Source organism: Sarcophilus harrisii, chromosome 3, assembly GCF_902635505.1.
Source record: "Sarcophilus harrisii chromosome 3, mSarHar1.11, whole genome shotgun sequence".
In the NCBI taxonomy this organism is placed as follows: domain Eukaryota; kingdom Metazoa; phylum Chordata; class Mammalia; order Dasyuromorphia; family Dasyuridae; genus Sarcophilus; species Sarcophilus harrisii.
In genome coordinates this window covers 433,061,893-433,082,619 of record NC_045428.1, presented here as the reverse complement: position 1 = coordinate 433,082,619, position 20,727 = coordinate 433,061,893, and the positions used below count along the sequence as shown (strand labels likewise).

The 20,727-nt window shown below is 34.8% G+C and overlaps 1 protein-coding gene across 1 annotated transcript in view; it reads left to right on the top strand.

Annotated features, from left to right (window-relative positions):
* Nucleotides 1-20,727, top strand: part of RXFP2 (relaxin family peptide receptor 2) — a 72,878-nt gene that overhangs the window by 36,727 nt on the left and 15,424 nt on the right. The window contains exons 9-13 of the mRNA XM_003764504.3: nt 2,736-2,807; nt 11,003-11,074; nt 15,017-15,088; nt 19,289-19,360; nt 19,482-19,553. Coding sequence (XP_003764552.2) covers nt 2,736-2,807; nt 11,003-11,074; nt 15,017-15,088; nt 19,289-19,360; nt 19,482-19,553 — 360 coding nt within the window. The remainder of the gene's footprint in view (nt 1-2,735; nt 2,808-11,002; nt 11,075-15,016; nt 15,089-19,288; nt 19,361-19,481; nt 19,554-20,727) is intronic.

Below are 20,727 nucleotides of genomic sequence, written 5' to 3'. Positions count from 1 at the left end.
TGCATTATTATGGATCATATCCTCCATTTTAAGCTGCATGAGATATGATTTTCTTTACATTTTTCTCTTTGTGGCACTTCAGTTTGAATGCTACTTCCAGCCAAGTTCCTGAATACTTGGAAATTAAGCATTCCCTTGCTATGTAGTTTCATTTCATAAAACTGAACCAGATGGTACTTTGACCCACGTTATATATCACATTTAGCCATTCTTAGTTTATTTTTCAAAATCTGGTACTTCTTTTTTCAATTCCATCAGATAAAGACCAATTCAAAAAATATATCTTTTCTTATCCTAAAATAGCTCTTAAAAAGGCAGCATGAGGTAGAAGATACAGAGCTGGCCCAGGCACAGAGAAGACCTGGGTTTAAATTTTATATCTGACATATACCAGCTGTTAAACTACCCCCTGCTTCATGTATCCCTGAGGCAAGACTCCTACAGGGACCAGGGATAGCTTTAAATATGCATGTGTAAGTCCTGCTAGCAAGATTTCTACCTTTTACTGAACCTACTGATCTCCAGTTTCAAGTGAGAAGAGACATGAAACTTTCTGTTGACTCTGTGCCTTCTCCTGCTGTCTGACATGTCACAAGGAAAAAAGAGGAAAATTGGTAGAGAGCAGGATTTATATCTGTGCTATTTTCTGATTAATCTCCAATCTTCGAGTAGTGAAATGGGACCTCCCATGTGACCAAATGATCATGTGCCTTCCATCGCATGTTGTACTTGTCTCCAGTCTCATCTTCAGCCTCCTTTGGGAAGAGGAGTAGTTGCTTCCACTCATTGATGAACACCTTCATACTGTCATACCCTGCATATTCAAGGGATTATCTCTATCACTCAGAAACCTGTATTCCTTTGAAATGCATATAATTCATATTACCATAGAAAGGCCATTTACAATAGGTGTCTCCATTTTCTCTCTCCATATTCTCTTCTTAACCACTTAGAAAGGCTTCCAACTTTATCATTCTACCAAAACTATTCTCTTCAAAGTTAATTACTGATCTTTTAGCTGTCAAATCCAAAGGCCTTTTTTCAATCCTCATTCTTCTTGATCTTTCTGTAGCCTTTAATTATTGATTACTCTCTTTTTGATATTCTCTTCTCCATAGGTTTTCAGGTTATCACTTTCTCCTGGTTTTCTTTTTACCTATCTGACAACTCCTTCTCAGATTCTTTTGCTGGATAGTTATCCAGGTCATACTCTTTAATTGTAGGAGTCCCATAGGGTTTTGTACTCATCCTCTATATCACTTCACTTGGTGATATTACCAGTTCCCATGGGTTTAATTACCATCTCTATGCTAATGATTTTCAGATCTAACTAGCTTGACCTAGCCCTTCTGCTTACCTCTCATCTCCTAACTTCAAGTGCCTTTCAGACATTTCAAACTATGTATCTAGTAAACATTTTAAATTCAACATGTCCAAAACTGAACTTATCTTTCCCCTTAAATCATCCTTCACCAGCTTCCTAATATTCCTATCTTTGACTTTTCACTACCTTGTATGGCATCATTATCCCCAGTCCTGCATCCAATGTATTAACAAGATCTGTTGATTTCACTGTTATCACTCTAATGTAGACCCAAATCACCTCTGTCTTGATTATTTCAACAACCTATTGATGAGTCAGTCTATCTCAGTTCTCTCCCCATACCAACCCATTCTCCATTCAGAGAATTTCCTAAAGCACAAGTCCAACTATGTCAGTCCACTACTCAATAATTCCCTATCACCTCCAAATAAAATACAAAATTCTCTATCTGGTTTTCAAAACCTTCCATAACTTAAATCTTACTCATACTTTTCCAGTCTTCTTACTCCTTACTCCCACCACATACTGTTTGATACAGTGACACAGGCCTCCTAGCTGTTCTATGAACAAGACACTATCCTCCTGGCTCTGGACAGTTTTTCTGGCTATCCACCATGCCTGGAACACTATCATTTCTCCCTTCTGACTTTGTTTAAGCCCCAACTAAAATACTGTCTTCTAGAGGAAGCCTTTCTCAACTTTTTAATTATAGTGTCTTTCCTATATTAATTATTTCCCTATTTATCCTGTAAGTTATTTATTCATATTGATTTGTTATTGCTTCCCTTCTTAGATTGTGAGCCCTTAAGGGCAAGGACCATCATTTTGCCTCTTTGAATGCCCAGTGTTTTGCAAAGTGTCTGATATATAGTTGTTTTTCATTTTCCATCATGTCCAACTCTTTGTGACCCTATTTGTCAAGGTACTGAAGTGGTTTGCCATTTCCTTCTCCAGTTTATTTCACAGATGAGGAAGAGTCGCAAACAGAGTTAAGCGACTTTTCACACAGATAGTAAGTGTCTGAGGCCAGATTTTAACCCAGGATGGCATCTTCCTGATTCCAGACTATATATTCTATCCACTGTCACTTAGTTGCCCCTTTGGCATATAAATGCCAAATGATGTTTATTGATGGGTTGGCTTACAATTTAATGTAACATTGCCCTCAAGCTACTCAACAATATTCTATGAGTCTCTGATTCATATTGGTGGAACGAGTTTGGGGGCATTTTTATGCCCAGAATGCCCCATATAGTTAAATAAATCATACTTCCAGTCCTTTAAAAAAATCTCTTTAAAGAGATCAGATTTCAGAATGACAAGGCCAATAACACTTCTTGGCTAGATCACAGTTTTGTTTTGCTTGAGGACATCCGATTTTATTTCTAATTAATATATTCCTTTTATAAAGGTCTATGATCAATAACCACTTGGAAGCCCTCCCCAAGGAGATGTGTAACTACATGCCTCATCTTAATTGGATGTAAGTAAACATTAATGTTCTAATTGTTTATTCATTCAGATGAATAAATCAGAAGTGAAGTGATGAAAATTTTATCTTTACAATAACAAACTTTAAATAAAAAATAAACCTGTAAATATTTATGTTGGTGTTATTGTCTAGAGTTGATTAATCACGTTTATCTCTTTATGATCTCATTTGGTGTTTTCTTGGCAAAAAATACTGGAGGAAATTGCCATTTCTTTCTCCAGCTCATTTTATAGATGAGGAAAGTGAAGCAAACAAGGTTAAGTGATTTGCCCAGAGTCACCCAGCTAAAGTTTCTGAGGTCAGATTTGAACTGGGATCTCCTTTATCTATGGCATTATCTAACTGCCCTAGAGTTTTAAAAAAATTGTGAACTTAAACATGAAATAAAAACATTTCAATAAACAATTCAATAAAAACAAGCAAGAAGAAAGAAATTATGTTGTAAAATTCTGTGATTTTATTTAAGAAAGTAAAATATGAAATTGATCAAGGCAATAACAAAACTGCTTATATCACCTTCTATGTTTATATATTTTTCTTCTTCATATTTAAAAATGATTTATTGAAATTCTCTTAACATATCCACCAAATAAAATATTATCAGTTATGTCCTTTAATTTTTCATCTCCACTTTGTTTCAATTGCTTGCTTTGACAAAAACCTATAAATGTGCAATGCGTTGTTCAAACCACGGTAACTTTCCAAACAAAAAACAAAGTAGAATATGAGTAAGGATACACAATAGTACTTAATCACCTTTTAAAAAAAAATATTTTTTTCCTTTTGAATAAGTTATATTCTTCTACAGTTATATATTCTGATCATGATTACTCTCTTACCAAATCACAGCAATAACTATAAGATGAAATATGTATCTAATTTTTTCCATTTCTAATCTTCACTTTGTATTTTTCTCTACATATTTCTGAACTCTAGGGCTGCCAGATAGCACAGTAGATAGAATGCTATACAGATAGAGCAAGTCACAACCTCCCAGTTTCTTAGACTTTAAAATAATGGAATTGGACTAGACAGCCATCCATCAAATCTGCTTCTTTTCAAACTTCACATATTACTCGTTTTGTCTTTGTCCATTTCTTATTTTATTTTTAATTTATAGAATAAAATAAGCATTTTCACAGCATAGTACAACAAAAAATGATTGTACAGGAAACAAAAATCTATTATACACAACTTGCTATTCCTTTCAAATAACAAAATTATCATGTAAATTTCTTTTTTTCTTCCCTCTCCCAAACCCTCAACCTAGAGAAGGCTACCATTAGCACAAAAAGGTTTATATGTAAAACTATATATACTTCTATTTATCAGTTATTTTACTGGATGCAGATAGCATATTTCTTTATAGATCCATGGTAATTAATTTGGATATTTATAATAGTCAAAATAACTTGTTCACTTAAATTTCTTAAAAATATTGCTGTCCCTGTATACAGTGTTCTCATAGTTCTGCTCATTTTACTCTCCATTAGGTAATGCAGGTCTTTTCATGTTTTTCTAAAATCACTGAGCTCATTATTTCTTATAGTATGGTAGTACTCTAGCACAACTGCATACCCCAACTTGTTCAGTCATTCCCCAACTGATGGGCAGCCTTGCAATTTCCAGCTCTTTGCACCAGAAAGAGAGTTGCTACATTTTGGAATATATAGGTTATTTTCCTTTTTCCCTAATTATCTTTGGAAATAGACAGCTGCTATGATTTCTCTTAACTTCATTTTCCTGGATTCTCTGCTCTGGATAATGTCTAAATTATCCACTTCCTTCCTAAAATGCAGTCCCAGGAATCAAACATAATGTTCTGGATGTGTTCTGATCTTGGTAGACAATAGCAAGACCATGATCAACTTTGCTCTAGAAAATGGTGAGCCTAGGTTGGATTATTTTTTTTGGCTGCCTGTGTTCAATATTGATTCATGTTGAAATTTTAGTCTTTTAAAACCCCCGAGTCTTTTTCACATAAATTCTTCTTAGCCATACAATTTCCCTCTTATATTTGTAAAGTTGAATTATTTGAGCCTGTGTAGTATTTTATTTTAGTATTACTTTTAATTTCATCTTCTTTGTTTCAGCATTTCATTTAAATTGACTAATTATATCCTGAAATAAAAGGGGAAATGCTAATTTTTCATCTAATTGTTCTTTATGGCACTAGAGCCTCCAAGATGAAGATCCTGAATGAGCTTCATAGTGTAGCAATTCATTCTACTTGCACACACACAGTTCCCATCACCTTCAGCAGACAACTAGACTCAGAGTACCTTAGGAATCTTCATCCTTTACAACAATAGCTGACAAGTCCCCACCAATGTGTTTCCCTTTCTTAGTTGACCTGAGACACAATTAGTTCAGAACAAAAGCATTTAATGAAGAAGAAAAAAACAGAATATTCCTCCCCCCCTCACTACCAACATCACCATAAACCTAGAGTATACTATCCTACAAGTACACATAACAATAATGGAAGAATAGACACACATAGTAAACATACAGGGAAAGTTATACACAAGGGATTAGTGTGACAAATAGAGAAATATACCTATAGTATAGTATAGTATAGTATAGAGAGGGAATTCCTACCTTCATGAGAATTAATCCCTTTATTATCCAATTATCTTTATAGAATTCTAGACCATGGAACTTAACCACTCCTTTCTCTGATTTTCTTTCCTAAGATTTAGAAATATCCCTGGCTTTTTCTATTATAAATCTTAAATATGTAGTTTGTTTCTTTCTCTCTTCTTTCTACTTTAATAACAAATTCTTCATTATTATTGTGGAATAATTTCTTTCTTTATTGTTTCCTACATCTTTTGAAAAATATAATTATCACAATAAGCAAGTCAAGAATTTATTGACTGCTCTGTTTTTGGCAGAGAGAAAACCACAACAGATGTCCAAATTGTGAAGTCCCTCATCACTACTATAGCAATACTTTCTGCCAAAACTGTAGACCATTTCCTGAATTTCTTACCTATGTTATTTCCTCCACTTAATGGTTTGTGGTATATTTCCAACACAATATGATTTCTCTTCTTTCTCTCTATTGATCCTCATCCAAATGATCTCTACTATACTTTTCACTCTGGTTCCTGAATTTTCTAATATGAGTAAGAAATATACAATGCTACTTAATCACCTTTTTTAAAAATTATAATTCTCTTCCCTTGGAATATATTATATACTAATATAGTCATATATTCTGATCATGACTGCTCTCCTACCAAATCTCAACTATTAACTATAAGATAAAATATGTATCATTGTATTAGAAGCTCTAATTCTTCTCATTTCTAACCTTGAATTTTTATTTTGATCAACATATTTCTGAGCTCAAGGGCTGCTAAGTGGTGCAATAGATTGAATGCTGGGCTTGGAGTCTGGATCAGCTTCAGAAACTTACTAATTGTGTGACCCTGGACAAGTCATTTAACCCTGTTTACTTCAGTATCCTTGTCTGTAAAATGAACTGAAAAAGGAAATGGCAAACCACTTTAATATTTTTGCTAAGACTTAAACCCACATAAGGTCACAAAGAATTGGATATGACTGAACAACTAAAACCTAAACTCATGAACTTTATGAAAGGAAGGAAACCAAGCATTTATATAGTATATAGTATATATATATATATATATAATGCTGGACCTAAAGTCAGGAAGATTCATCTTCTTGAGTTCAAATCTAGCCCCATCCACTGACTACTTGTACAATCCTGGGCAAATTACTTAATTCTTTAACTCAGTTTCCTCATCTGCTGAGCTGAAAAAAAAAATGGCAAACTACTTCAGTATCCTTGCCAAGAAAACCTCAAATGGGGTCACAAAGATTTAGACACGACTGAGGAACGACTTAATAATAACAGCAACTGGAAGATATATGCAGTATCAAAATAGTCATAGACAATAAGAGCTTTTTAAAATGTCATAGCACCAAGAATTAGAAGGGACCTCAGAAATCAACCAAATGTTAAAGATTCATTCACATATGCATTTGAATTTTTTTCCAAGACCTGGGTCAGCTTTTCCCCTGCACCATTATACCTACTCCAGGATACCGCCACCCCCCCCAATAGAGATAAATGAGAGGTTCAGAATCATGCCATAATATAATATAATCACTTCAGTTACACCTGCGAGTATATGCAATTTTTCAAGTGGCCTGATAACCTGGCTGGTTACCACTTACTTTTAAGACCCTCCTCTTCAGTCTTCCCTGACTTTTTAAATCAAAGTCCTCTCAGGGGAAAACCCAGCCCTCGGGGAACCACATTGAGATTTGCCCACAAATTGCTTACCCTGACACCATTACACTTGGCTCTGTTTCACTACTACTATTCTCTCTGATTTCTTACCACTAAACTCTAAATCAGTTTAGTTGCTGACCTAACACTAACTCTACCCACATTCCATTTTCTGTGTTCTTCCTACTTTACTCTTGAAACATTTCATTCCAAGTCCCCAGAAGATGCTAATCCCAGGCCAATCTATAGATAGCCTCAAGAAAACTCTAATATGCATATATGTAATATATGTACATAAATTATGTATATATATATGATTTACTTGTTTGTTTTCATTTTTCAACATTCATTTTAATTTTTTTTATTTTATTAATTAAAGCTTTTTATTTTTCAAAACAGTGGAAAATTCTTCAACATTAGCCCTTGCAAAACCTTGTCTTCCAATTTCCCCCTTCCCCCATGCCCTTCCCTAGATAACAAGTAGTCTAATATATGTTAAACATGGTAGAAATATGTTAAATCCAATATATGTATACATATTTATACAATTATCATGCCACATAAGAAAAAAAGAGAAGCAAAATAAAATCCAAGCCAACAACAACAAAAAGAGTGAAAATGCTATGTTATGAACCACACTCAGTTCCCATAATCTTCTCTCTGGGTGTAGTTGGCTCTCTTCATCACTGAACAATTGGAACTGGTTTGAATCATCTCACTGTTGAAGAGAGCCATGTTCATCAGACTTGATCATCATATAATCTTTTTGTTGCTGTGTATAATGATCTCCTGGTTCTGCTCATTTCACTCAGCATCAGTTCATGTAAGTCTTTCCAAGCTTCTCTGAAACCATCCTGTGGTAATTTCTTACAGAACAATAATATTTCATAACATTCATATACCATAATTTATTCAACCATTCTCCAACTGATGGGCATCCACTCAGTTTCCAGTTCCTTGCCACATAAAAAAGGCTGCCACAAACATTTTTGTACATGTGAGTAGGTCCCTTTTCCTCCTTTAAAATCTCTTTGACATACAAGCCCAGTAGAAACACTGTTGGATCAAAGGGTATGTATGCACAGTGTGATAACTTTTTGAGCATAGTTCCAAATTGCTCTCCAGAATGCTTGGATCGGTTCACAACTCCACCAACAATGTATCAGTGTTCCAGTTCTCCCACATTCCCTCCAACATTCATCATTATCTTTTCCTGTCATCTTAGCCAATCTCAGAGGTGTGTAGTGGTATCTCAGAGTTGTCTTAATTTGCATTTCTCTGATCAATAGTGATTTAGAGCACTTTTTCATATGGCTAGAAATGGTTTCAATTTCTTCATCTGAAAATTGTCTGTTCATATGCTTTGGCCATTTATCAGTTGGAGAATGGCTTTTATACTTATAAATTTGAGTCAATTCTCTATATATTTTAGAAATGACGCCTTTATCAGAACCTTTGAATGTAAAAATGTTTTCCCAATTTATTACTTCCCAATCTCAACATTCATTTTTGTAAGATTTTGTGTTTCAAAATTTTTCTCCCTCCCTCCTTTATATTCCTTCTCCCCAAAAGATACTTGATATGCTTTTAGAGCCCTGGTAGTCACCTATGGCAGGAATTAAGGGCAGCTTCTTAGCTCCACCTTTCAAATTGGTCATCTCTCAAATCTAACTCCAAAAGCTTCACTTTACAGATGAAATATGCCTAAAGAAAAGGACTTGCCTGAAGTCACACGTTAGTTGAATTAGGGTTCAAACTGAGCTCCTTGGAGGAGGATAAAATGAACCTCAAATCCTAGCTATTATACTTACTATGTGTGAAAACTGAGCAAGTCACTTCTCCCTGGCAAAACTTCAGTTTTCTCATCTTTAAAATAAAATAAAAATTAGATTAAACGGCCTTTCAGGATTACATTTGTGATTCTATGTTCTTTTCCAGTTTTAAATCTGTCTTCTAGAGGCAAGTAAGACAAGGTAGAGGCCTTAATATCTCCCATTTAGAAAGCAACAGAAGCCCTAGGAAAGCCTTGGTCCCAGCAATTGTCAAAAGATTCTTCTGGATGTTACATGTTCTAGGAAACTCTCCTGTGTTCACTCTTCAGATCCATCCTGTGGCTTTGCCTCAAACACTTTTCAGAGAGTGTATTCTTAACACAGTGCCTGGCACATAAAAGAGAGAGAGAAGGGAAAGGAGGGAAGGAAAGGGACAAAGGGAAGGAAGGAAGGGGGAGAAAGAGAAAAGAAGAGAGAGAGAAATGCAGATAAAAATATATAGACATAGAGAAATATTTATGGAAATAGATCTCAATAGAGATAGAGAGACAGATACAGATAAAAATCAGATAGAGATAGATAGAAAGAGAGAGATAGATAGGTGGTTACAGAAATAAACATAGAGAAAGATAGACATAGGAATTACATAAATAAATCAATAGAGAGATAGAGATATTGATAGAGGTATATAGATATAGAAACAGAGAGATAGGTAGACAGATATAGGTAGATGGAGAGAAAGAAATACAGTTAAAGAGATAGACATAGAGACACATAGACATAGAGAGAGATTAATATAGATAAATCAATAGAGAGCTAGCAAGAAAGATACGCAGAAAGATACAGATAGAGATAGAGAGATAGGGATAAAGAGATAGAAATTTCTAGATATTAAAAATGAATAGAGGGATAGACAGATAGATATATAAACAGAAAGAGAAAGATAGGTAGATAGAATGAGATATATAAAGAAAGATAGAAAGAGACAGGGGGAAGAAGGGAAAGTAAGAAAGAAAGAAATAAACATGGAGAGAGATTTATATAGATAGATAAAATGATATTGAGATAGAGAGCTAGAGATGGAAATAGAAAGATATGGAAGCAGAGAGATACAAGTAAAGTGATGGAGATAGAGAGACATACAGGTAAACATAAAAATTTATAGAGATAGATATGTCAATAGAGATATACAAACAGATAGACAGATAGATAGATATTGCTTTATCTTGATCCTCTGGCCCTTCCTTCCCTTGCCCTCTTATCTGGTTTCTGGGTGGCTGACCAACCTACCCGGCTACTCTAATGCCCTACCAGAAGTCCCTTATGACTATGACTTGAGGATCTGAAATCTTGGAACTTTAGCCCACTCCCCAGCTGGGTAAACAGGAACCTTAGAAAGAGACCTATAGTATTCACAGACGACCTACAGCATTCTGCTTTTGTTAAGAAGTCTACCTTACCACTTGCATATGTTATTAGAAAGATGAAGTAACAGAGCCTGGAAATAAGCATATATGCTTTCTGTTGTATTTGGTGCTGCTAAGGCTTTCATGAGATTACTGTGTTTATCTTAAACACATTTTAGGAGTGACATGGAAAAATTAGAGAGTCCAGAGGAGAACAAATTGATCTTGCAAGAAAAGAACAAAGAAGCTGGAGGCTTTTAGTCAGAAGAGCAAGCTAAATGAAAGCATAATAACAGTCTTCAAATCTGTAAGGGATTAAGTGGGAGTGGGATTGGCTCTACAACATGGGGGGAAGGGCAGGCGAGACCTTGTGTGAACAGCTCACTGTGTGAATGTTGAGGAGAGAGAGTCCTTTGAAATGAAGGCAGTTTTCCTTAACTCTTCAGAGCACCAACTTGTCTTTTTACTGTGTTACTGAAGAATCTTAAAAGAGGACATGATGGTGAAGTTGTCACGTGGAAACATTCAGAAGAAAACAATCTCTGTTCTTGAAATAAAGTGCCAATAATGCTGACTTCAAGGACAAAGCATCCAGAGAAGACATAGGGCTCATCACTCTAACCTTGCTGTCAGCAATTGGGAAGAAAAGGAGGGTGTGAGAATGGGCCTATATGGGGCTGGCAGGGGCTCAGAATCAGATCCCTCTGCTCCTTGATATGATATGTAGGCTTTCTTGGCTTTCAGGGATTTGGAAGGCAATCGGATTAAATCTCTAATGAATTCCACCTTTCTGGCGTGTGATGAGCTCACAGTATTGTAAGTATATAACTGACTTATTTGTGAATCTAGAACAATGGTAAATAAAAATGAAAAAAAAAAACAAATAAATAAACAAAACAAAAACCCCAAACATTTCAGTGATAGTTTAGATCTGGAAGGGTAAACTATGAAATGACTTTAGTAGCCCTTTAAATCTCAGTACAAGGTCCTGTTTTCTGTTGTTTTGTCAGTAAATCAACACATATTAATTTAATTTCTGCCAGGTCCTGTGCTTAAGCACTGGGGACACCAAGAAAGAGGGGAGGGGAAGATCTTCAAGAAATTCACATGTAGTGGCAAAGACAACATCCGAAAATAATATTATTATATGCCATATAAATATATATGGAAAATGGAAGGTCATTTCAGAAGGACACACCAGTAAGTAGTAAAGGGCATCAAGAAAGACAGCTTGCATAAAGTGGGTCTTGAGCTGCATTTTGCAGGCAGAGATGAGGAAAGAGATCATCACAGGAGTGGCAGATGTGTGCATCCCAAACCTAGCCACATCGATCTGTGGAACTTTTCCAGTTTGAAGCAACAACCCTTTTCTTATCTACATGGCTAACATTTTAGAGCCCTCCCCACAATCTTTCTCTGTCTTTCAGACTAGCCATAGTGCAGCATTAGTGAGCAACTAGGTGGAAAAATGGGTAGAGTGATAGACCTTATATCAGGAAGGCCTGAAGGCAAATCTAGCCCCAAATACTTACTATATGTGTGACCCTAGACAAATCACTTAAGTTCTCTCAGCCTCCATTTCCTCATTTATAAAATGGGAATAATGGTAGCATCTTCCTCCCAGAATTGTTATGAAGAGTAAAGTAAAATCATTTTTGCAAAGCATTTTTTTTTAAAGTTTTGACTCTTTTTTTTTTTAATTTTTATTTAATAGCCTTTTATTTACAGGATATATACATGGGTAACTTTACAGCATTAACAATTGCCAAACCTCTTGTTCCAATTTTTCACCTCTTACCCGCCCCCACCCCCTCCCCTAGATGGCAGGATGACCAGTAGATGTTAAATATATTAAAATATAACTTAGATACACAATAAGTATACATGACCAAAACATTATTTTGCTGTACAAAAAGAATCAGACTCTGAATTATTGTACAATTAGCTTGTGAAGGAAATCAAAAATGCAGGTGGGCGTAAATATAGGGATTGGGAATTTAATGTAATGGTTTTTAGTCATCTCCCAGAGTTATTTTTCTGGGCATAGCTAGTTCAGTTCATTACTGCTCCATTAGAAATGATTTGGTTGATCTCGTTGCTGAGGATGGCCTGATCCATCAGAACTGGTCATCATTCTAGTATTGTTGTTGAAGTATATAATGATCTCCTGGTCCTGCTCATTTCACTCAGCATCAGTTCGTGTAAGTCTCTCCAGGCCTTTCTGAAATCATCCTGTTGGTCATTTCTTACAGAACAGTAATATTCCATAATTTTCATATACCACAATTTATTCAGCCATTCTCCAACTGATGGACATCCATTCAGTTTCCAGTTTCTAGCCACTACAAAAAGGGCTGCCACAAACATTCGTGCACATACAGGTCCCTTTCCCTTCTTTATAATCTCTTTGGGATATAATCCCAGTAGTAACACTGCTGGATCAAAGGGTATGCACAGTTTGATAACTTTTTGAGCATAGTTCCAAACTACTCTCCAAAATGGTTGGATTCGTTCACAACTCCACCAACAATGCATCAATGTCCCAGTTTTCCCGCATCCCCTCCAACAATCATCATTATTTTTTCCTGTCATCTTAGCCAATCTGACAGGTGTGTAGTGGTATCTTAGAGTTGTCTTAATTTGCATTTCTCTGATTAATAATGACTTGGAGCATCTTTTCATATGACTAGAAATAGTTTCAATTTCTTCATCTGAGAATTGTCTGTTCATATCCTTTGACCATTTTTCAATTGGAGAATGGCTTGATTTTTTATAAATTAGAGTTAATTCTCTATATATTTTGGAAATGAGGCCTTTATCAGAACCTTTGACTGTAAAAATATTTTCCCAGTTTATTGCTTCCCTTCTAATCTTGTCTGCATTAGTTTTGTTTGTACAAAAACTTTTCAGTTTGGTATAATCGAAATTTTCTATTTTGTGATCAGTAATGATCTCTAGTTCTGCTTTGGTCATAAAGACCTTCCCCTTCCACAGGTCTGAGAGGTAAACTATCCTATGTTCCTCTAATTTATTAATAATTTCATTCTTTATGCCTAGGTCATGAACCCATTTTGACCTTATCTTGGTGTACGGCGTTAAGTATGGATCAATGCCTAGTTTCTGCCATATTAGTTTCCAATTTTCCCAGCAATTTTTATCAAACAGTAAGTTCTTATCCCAAAAGCTGGGATCTTTGGGTTTGTCAAAGACTAGGTTGCTATATTTGTTGACTGTTTTATCCCTTGAACCTAATCTATTCCACTGATCAACTAATCTATTCCTTAGCCAATACCAAATAGTTTTGGTAACTGCTGCTCTATAATATAATTTTAGATCTGGTACAGCTAAGCCACCTTCATTATTTTTTTTTCATTAATTCCCTTGAAATTCTTGACCTTTTGTTTTTCCATATGAACTTTGTTGTTATTTTTTCTAGGTCATTAAAATAGTTTTTTGGGAGTCTGATTGGTATAGCGCTAAATAAATAGATTAGTTTAGGTAATATTGTCATCTTTATTATATTTGCTCGCCCTATCCAAGAGCATTTAATATTTTTCCAATTGGTTAGATCAGACTTAATTTGTGTGAAAAGTGGTCTGTAATTTTGCTCATAAAGTTTCTGATTTTCCCTTGGCAGATAGATTCCTAAATATTTTATATTCAGTAGTTACTTTAAATGGAATTTCTCTTTGTAACTCTGACTGTTGGATTTTGTTAGTGATATATAAGAATGCTGATGACTTATGTGGGTTTATTTTATAACCAGCAACTTTTTTGCAAAGCATTTTGCAAACTTAAAGCATTATATAAAAGCTAGCTATTATTATTATTATTGACAATAATGGAATAGAATCTTCACTTTGGCTAAGAATCCATCCTGGCTTTTCCTTGGTTACTTGGTAGTAAATATTTAGAAGAAGTATAACTTTTAAATTATACATCTAGGATTACAGGACCATTGATTTAATGCTGGAAAAACCTTTGGAGGTCATAGACTTCAACTTCCTCATTTACCAGATGAGGTTGAACTAGATTAAGTGATTTACCTAGGGTCCCACAACTAGGAAATGAGTAAGGAGAGATTTGAACCCACAGTTTCTGATTTCAAGTACACTATTCACAGTATGCAGGGCAGCCCTTCTTATTTACAGATAGGAAACTGGTGGAATTACCCATACAGAATCACACAGGTAGTAAGCAAAAGAGTCTGGACTCAGTTTTACTCCTCCAAATACATTTTCTTTTCCTTCTAACAAATCTAGAAAGAGCCATTTTGCATGGCATTAATATAAATTTGCATTGGAAGAAATCACTCTACCTACAAAGTACAAATAAAAATTTCTACTGCCCTGAAAATATGAATTGGGCAGAATATGGTATGGGTCTTGCCTACTATTCTTCCTTAACCTTTAAGAATCTCTGAAGTTTCATTGAGAAAAATCCAATTATCAAAATAACCAATGTTCAAAGTTCAAATGCTTTTTTCCTTTGTCAATCATGCTTCCTATTATTAAATCACATTGCATTTAGCAATATTAGCTGGGAGAGAAGATGATAGATGTTCTTTTCTCAGCAAACACTACTTGGAGGCAGACAAGACAGAAACACTGTTTGTATTCTATTTCAAAAGGTGCTTCCTTCCCCATGGGACTTCAGAAGAAGCATTAAATTAATCCTGGATCTATGACAGCTCACAGACTGGCCTAATTATGGGAGCACACAAAAATAACCAGAAATGATTCTTGATCTGTCTTACAGGTTTCTTCCTAGAAATCAAATTGACTTTGTTCCAGACAAGACCTTTTCTTCATTAAAAAATTTAGGAGAACTGTAAGTAGCAGCGAGTAATGGGAAAATATTAAAGCTTATAAAAACAAATTGCATGTGCTATTTGTAGGAATTTGGAATGACTGAAAAAGCTGCTAACATATTGTACTCATTACCTTTCCCCTGGTCATAATCACAGTCCCCTTGATCACTTGATATTCAAAATCAATATAAGAACTAGGTTGGAGCTTATGGACTATTACCCCAGAAAACTTTAGAAGGCACCAACTGCGCCATCTGGAGATGCACTTCTTCTCCCACCTCTTCTCCCTTGTCCCAATCTATCTGTATAGGATCCCCATCCTACAATACCTCCTCCTTCTTCAACAGCTTAGAAACCTTATTAAATACTTCCTGAATACCTTATTGAAGCCATATTGAATAGCCCTGATAGAAACACTCCAGATGATATCATTCATTTCTGCTTCGCCCTTAACAGTCACCACGATTCAGGTACAGCAATATGAAATTATTGCTCTGTTATAAATATCCCAGTCTAATGTTATATAGGTATCCAGTATCTGCCAAAATAAATATACACCTTTGTAGGTTATGTTTATGTGCAGCTAGATGACATTGTAGATAAGTGTCCTGGGTCTGAAGTCAAGACTCATCTTCATGAATTCAAATCTAGCCTCAGACATTTCCTAGTTGTGGAACTATGAACAAGTCACTTAACACTGTCTCAGTTTCCTCATTTGTAAAATGAGCTGGAGAAAGAAAAGGCAAACCACTCCAATATCTTTGCCATGAAAAATCCAAATAGCATCACAAAGAGGGAGGCATAATTGAAAAATTACTTAACAGTGACAACAAAATTCTTTTATGACAGGTCTAAAAATCAAATAGTAAATTAAAAGAGATAGACAATCTCTTCTATTTGACCCACATACTCTCTTTTATTATCCTAATCCTAAGATTATGTGTTTAGAATTGGAATTTAGAGTCTATTTGCGACAGAAAATCTTTGAACCACCAAGTATTGAAGGAAAGGTGAAGTTCTGGGGAAGAATTCAACCAGGATGGATGCACAAATATCTTCTATGCTTGTAATGATTTCAATGAACGGTCTTTTGTGTTTTGTATTTATTTGTTTTTTGGGGGGTGAAGTATGAAGTGAGAAAGTGAGGGCAGGGAATACTATGAGAAGCTTGAGGAGAGACAAGAATACTTGTGCTGTGGGTGAGACTGTGAAATGATTAGGGAGGTATAAAAAAGATTGCTTCACTGCTGTGAGATCGTGTAACATACATTTATAGTGATTGTAATTAGGATAATTTTGTGACTTTTTTCCCCTACTTCCATTTAAAAGTACATTAATATAAGTGAAGACAGCAGATGATGGGTGTCAGTCAGTAAATAGTCTTCTTGTTCACCATTAACTAAACATGAATAAAAGCAGTACAAGTTAGTGGTAATACAAGGTTGTGGCTTAGCAGGCATGATCAGTGGTAAAAACAAGGGAGCAAAGGATTTCAATATAAAGTATAGTGTGGAGTTGAATTGATTGATCAGTGAGTTAAGAAAGGAAAAAGGAGAATAGTAAAACCAGAGCAGAGGGAATGACTTGCAAAGAGCACTAAGAGATAGAAGTTAAGATAAAAATCAAGAACAGGGTTAGAGTCCTAAGGCATGGGAGGAATGGAATTATAAAATATTGTGACCAGATAAAAGAATTTCAGAGTTAGTAAACAAGTGAACACTTGTGGATAATAACAAGACCCTATGAAATAAGCAGATTAAAAATTTTAGGGTTAGAGTATGTATGTTGAAATCCCCTAGAAAGATTATGTGAGGACCAACTGTGATGGATTTGACTCTTTTCAATAATTAGGTGATTCAAGGCAATTCCAATAGATAAGTGATGAAAAGTGTCATCCACATCCAAAGAGAAAACTATGAAGACTGACTATGTTTCAAAGCATAATATTTTCACCTTTTTGTTTTTGTTGTTTGCTTGCTTGTTTTTTCTTTTGATCTGATTTTTTTTGTTCAACATGACAAATATGGAAATATATTTATAATAATTGTATATGTTTAACCTATATCAGATTTCTTGCTGTCTTGGGGAGGGATAAAGAGGGAGAAGAGGGAGGAGAGGAAGAAAAATTCTGGAACACAAAGTTTTACAAAGGTGAATGTTGAAAACTATCTTTACATCTATTTAGAAAAACACACACACACACACACACACACACACACACACACACACACACAGGAAACCATTCCTAGCATGAAGGAAGGAATTGAGGGAGAGATGATCTTTGAGCCAAGCAGTGAATTTATTATGGAAAGAACAATGTCTTGGGGAGTAGGTGGATAGCAGGCATCAAGATCTAGATTGGATATTAAATTAAATTTGCTCTAAATTGGATATTTGGATATTAAAGGAGGGCACATTGCACATAGAGAAAAAGTCTAGAAGTAACAGTATGACGAAAGGAATATTCCATTTCTTCCACCACATCCTGTGAGTAGAGAGGTATGAGTGAAAGTGGCCTTTCATAGTGAATAGAGCACCAGGCCTGCATGACCCTGGACAAGTCATTTAATCCTTTTTGCCTGAGTGTCCTCAGCTGTAAAATGAGCAGCAGGAGGAAATAGCAAATCACTCCAGTACCTTTGCCAAGAAACCCTCAAATGAGTTCATGAATTCATGAGTTCGTGTAATACCACTGAGAATAACAACAACATGAATAAAAGTGAATAAGATATTTCTAACAGAGCTATAATAGCGAATTCTCTGTTATGTGAACTTTAAGGATGAGGATACAGAACTTTCTCCTTTTCTATCATAATTTCATTCTATCCCCTTAAGCTAAGCCTTCCTTCATGCCAACCAGAGAAGATTTTAATGGTCCATGGTCTGTAGACTACTTTATCAAGATAAAAGCCCAACAGATCAGCTACCCCAAATTCTACTTGTAAATGGCAACCTCTTGAGAATTAATGAGAATGGCACTACTTTTGATGAGAAGGGAGTTATAGGCAGAATGAATATAGTCAACAAATATTTATGAACCAAATATTTATAAATAAAAATATAGCTCAAGCTAGGAATAAGAGGTTTGTCAATTTGGTTCCACAAAACCAAACATAGACCAGGCTGGGGAGGTTTAGTCAGAAGAGAGACTTCTTAGAAGCCAGTTTAAGCTGAATCCTGAAGGAAATAATGAACATAAATTGGTGGACAAGAACTGCAGGCTGGATTAATCATATTTGAATCCATAAAAATCATATCTGTTTTTAAGCAAAAATGTCAAATATCAGAGGGAGGGAGTTCATAATGATTTAAGAATCAACTATCTAATACTAGAAGGATTCTCAAAGACTATATGTTTCAACAACATGTTTTCATCTATTTATTTATGTTTGCTTACTTGCTTATTTATTTACCATCTTCCATTTCCATCTATGTTTGTTTTTATTATATGTTGTATATATTATTTCTTTAGATTGTGAAACTTAAACATCAAATAAAACAGTTACTAGTATGTTCCATTCATAGGATAACAGAAGAAAAGATCTGTACATGAAACAATAGATATTGCTACATGTAGTATCCTTTTCTTTTAAATAAATGCAACTTGTAACTTTCAAGATTTCCTCCTTGTCTGTAATTCTGGTCTTCTATTCATTTCTATGATTAAAAAATATATCAATAATCCCCTTTTTTTCGTTTTCTTTTTATCTTATCCCTATCACCCCCACAATTGGGGGAGAAGGGAAGAGATAGAAAAAGGAAAAAGAAATCCCTTACAAAAATCTAGAAAGTTAAGCAAAATAAATTTCTTCATTTGCTGGGCCTCAAAATCTGATTTACTCCTTCTATTCAGTTTATCACCTTTGACAATAAATAGATAATATGCTTTATCATCATTTCTCTAAATTTGTGGTTCAACCACATCATTTTAGAGATGAAGAAATTTGAGTCTAAGAAATCAAGTTACATATGAATACATAGATAGTATCTCAAATATGATTTGAACTCAGGTCCTCTGACTCTGGAGACCATGATATTACACTAAAATGGCCAGGAACCATGTTGTAGTATAATGAATAAACTATCATTTCAGAAAAGAATCAGATTTTCCATTGTGTCTAATGAAATTATAATGCCCATACAGAAAACACTGTTTTTAATCTATATCCAATTTGATGCACTGACAGCTAATTGTCATGGTTTCTCACTTTCTCTACCAGTGATCTGTCTAACAATTTGATCGTGGACTTACCCCATGATGTTTTTAAAGACCTAAAACGTCTGCAAAAATTGTAAGTAGCAACTTTTCCCCTTTAGAATCATGTTTAATGATCTCTTGTTGAACTTTCTAAATAACAATGTGCCTTCTTTTTCTCTTCCTGCTAAGGGTATATTGTTTTCTCTTTATTTTAGGAATCTCTCTTACAATCCAATTTCTAACCTTGATGAAGACCACTTTAAAAGTCTGAAATACCTTCAATCTCTGTGAGTGAATAATATATTTATCATGATTACTAAGACTATGCTATTTTAGCTGGCAAAACATGCCTTTTAAGTGGTTATTTCATATGTTGTATGGCTGTTAATCCTCTCATTGATAAATAAACAATAATGAGCAGCACTGTTATCATCTAGGATTTATTGAATGACTAATAACTATTTCTCCCAATCAATTTATAAAAAAGATTATATCTTCCCCCCCCTTTGAAGACTAAGGATGTCTTCCTAAAGACTAATATCAAGTAGAAGACTTCATTGTACAATTTCACAAAATAGGAATGATGCATATAATAATTTCAGAATAAAAACTTTTTAAAAATAAACTACCTCCTTTTTCCCAAATACATTTGCAGAAGTGTTGAATATGAAAATATTCATCTTACAGTGTGTACCTCATTGTTTTTAGTCAGTTAGAAAAAGAGAATTTTTATGTGTATGAAAATGTGTATGCCATTTTCTAGCCTTTTCAAAGTTTAGCTAAAAAAGATTCCAAATTATGCTAACAATCAATCAACATTTATTAAGTGTCTTCTATATACCAAGCATTGTTGATTTGTAAAATTTTATTTCCATAAAGTAGGATCCATAGTATGTTAAGATGGATGCATTTCTTTATATATTTTATGGTCAGATTTTTCATTTCTATATAATTCTTATCAAAAGTCACCATAACATAATCGTTAAGAGTGCTGGCTATAGCGCCAAAAAGATCTGGGTTTAAGTCCTGACTCTGACACATGAAGGAATGAATAAAAAAGCAGATATTCTATGCCAAACACTGATGCTAGGATACAATTAGAAAAATCAAAATAATCCCTGTCTCCAAGAAGCTTACCTTCTAATAGGGGAAGACAATATTTATAGAAGAATGAGGATTAGGGAAAGGGATGTTCATCAGCACTGCAACGTGATCTTAAAGCTAGTCACTTAACTTCTCATTGTTCCCAGGCAATTCTCGGTGACAATTTTTTGCTATTATTCAGTGGATGTCTGATTCTTCATGACCTCATGGACTGTAACAACCAGGCCTTTCTATCCTCCACTATTTCTTGGAGTCTGTCCAAATTCATACTCTATAATTCTTATTAAACAAAGCAATTGACAATACACTGTTAAATCTGTGGATGACCACAAAAGAAGGACTGGCCTTTGGAAGGCC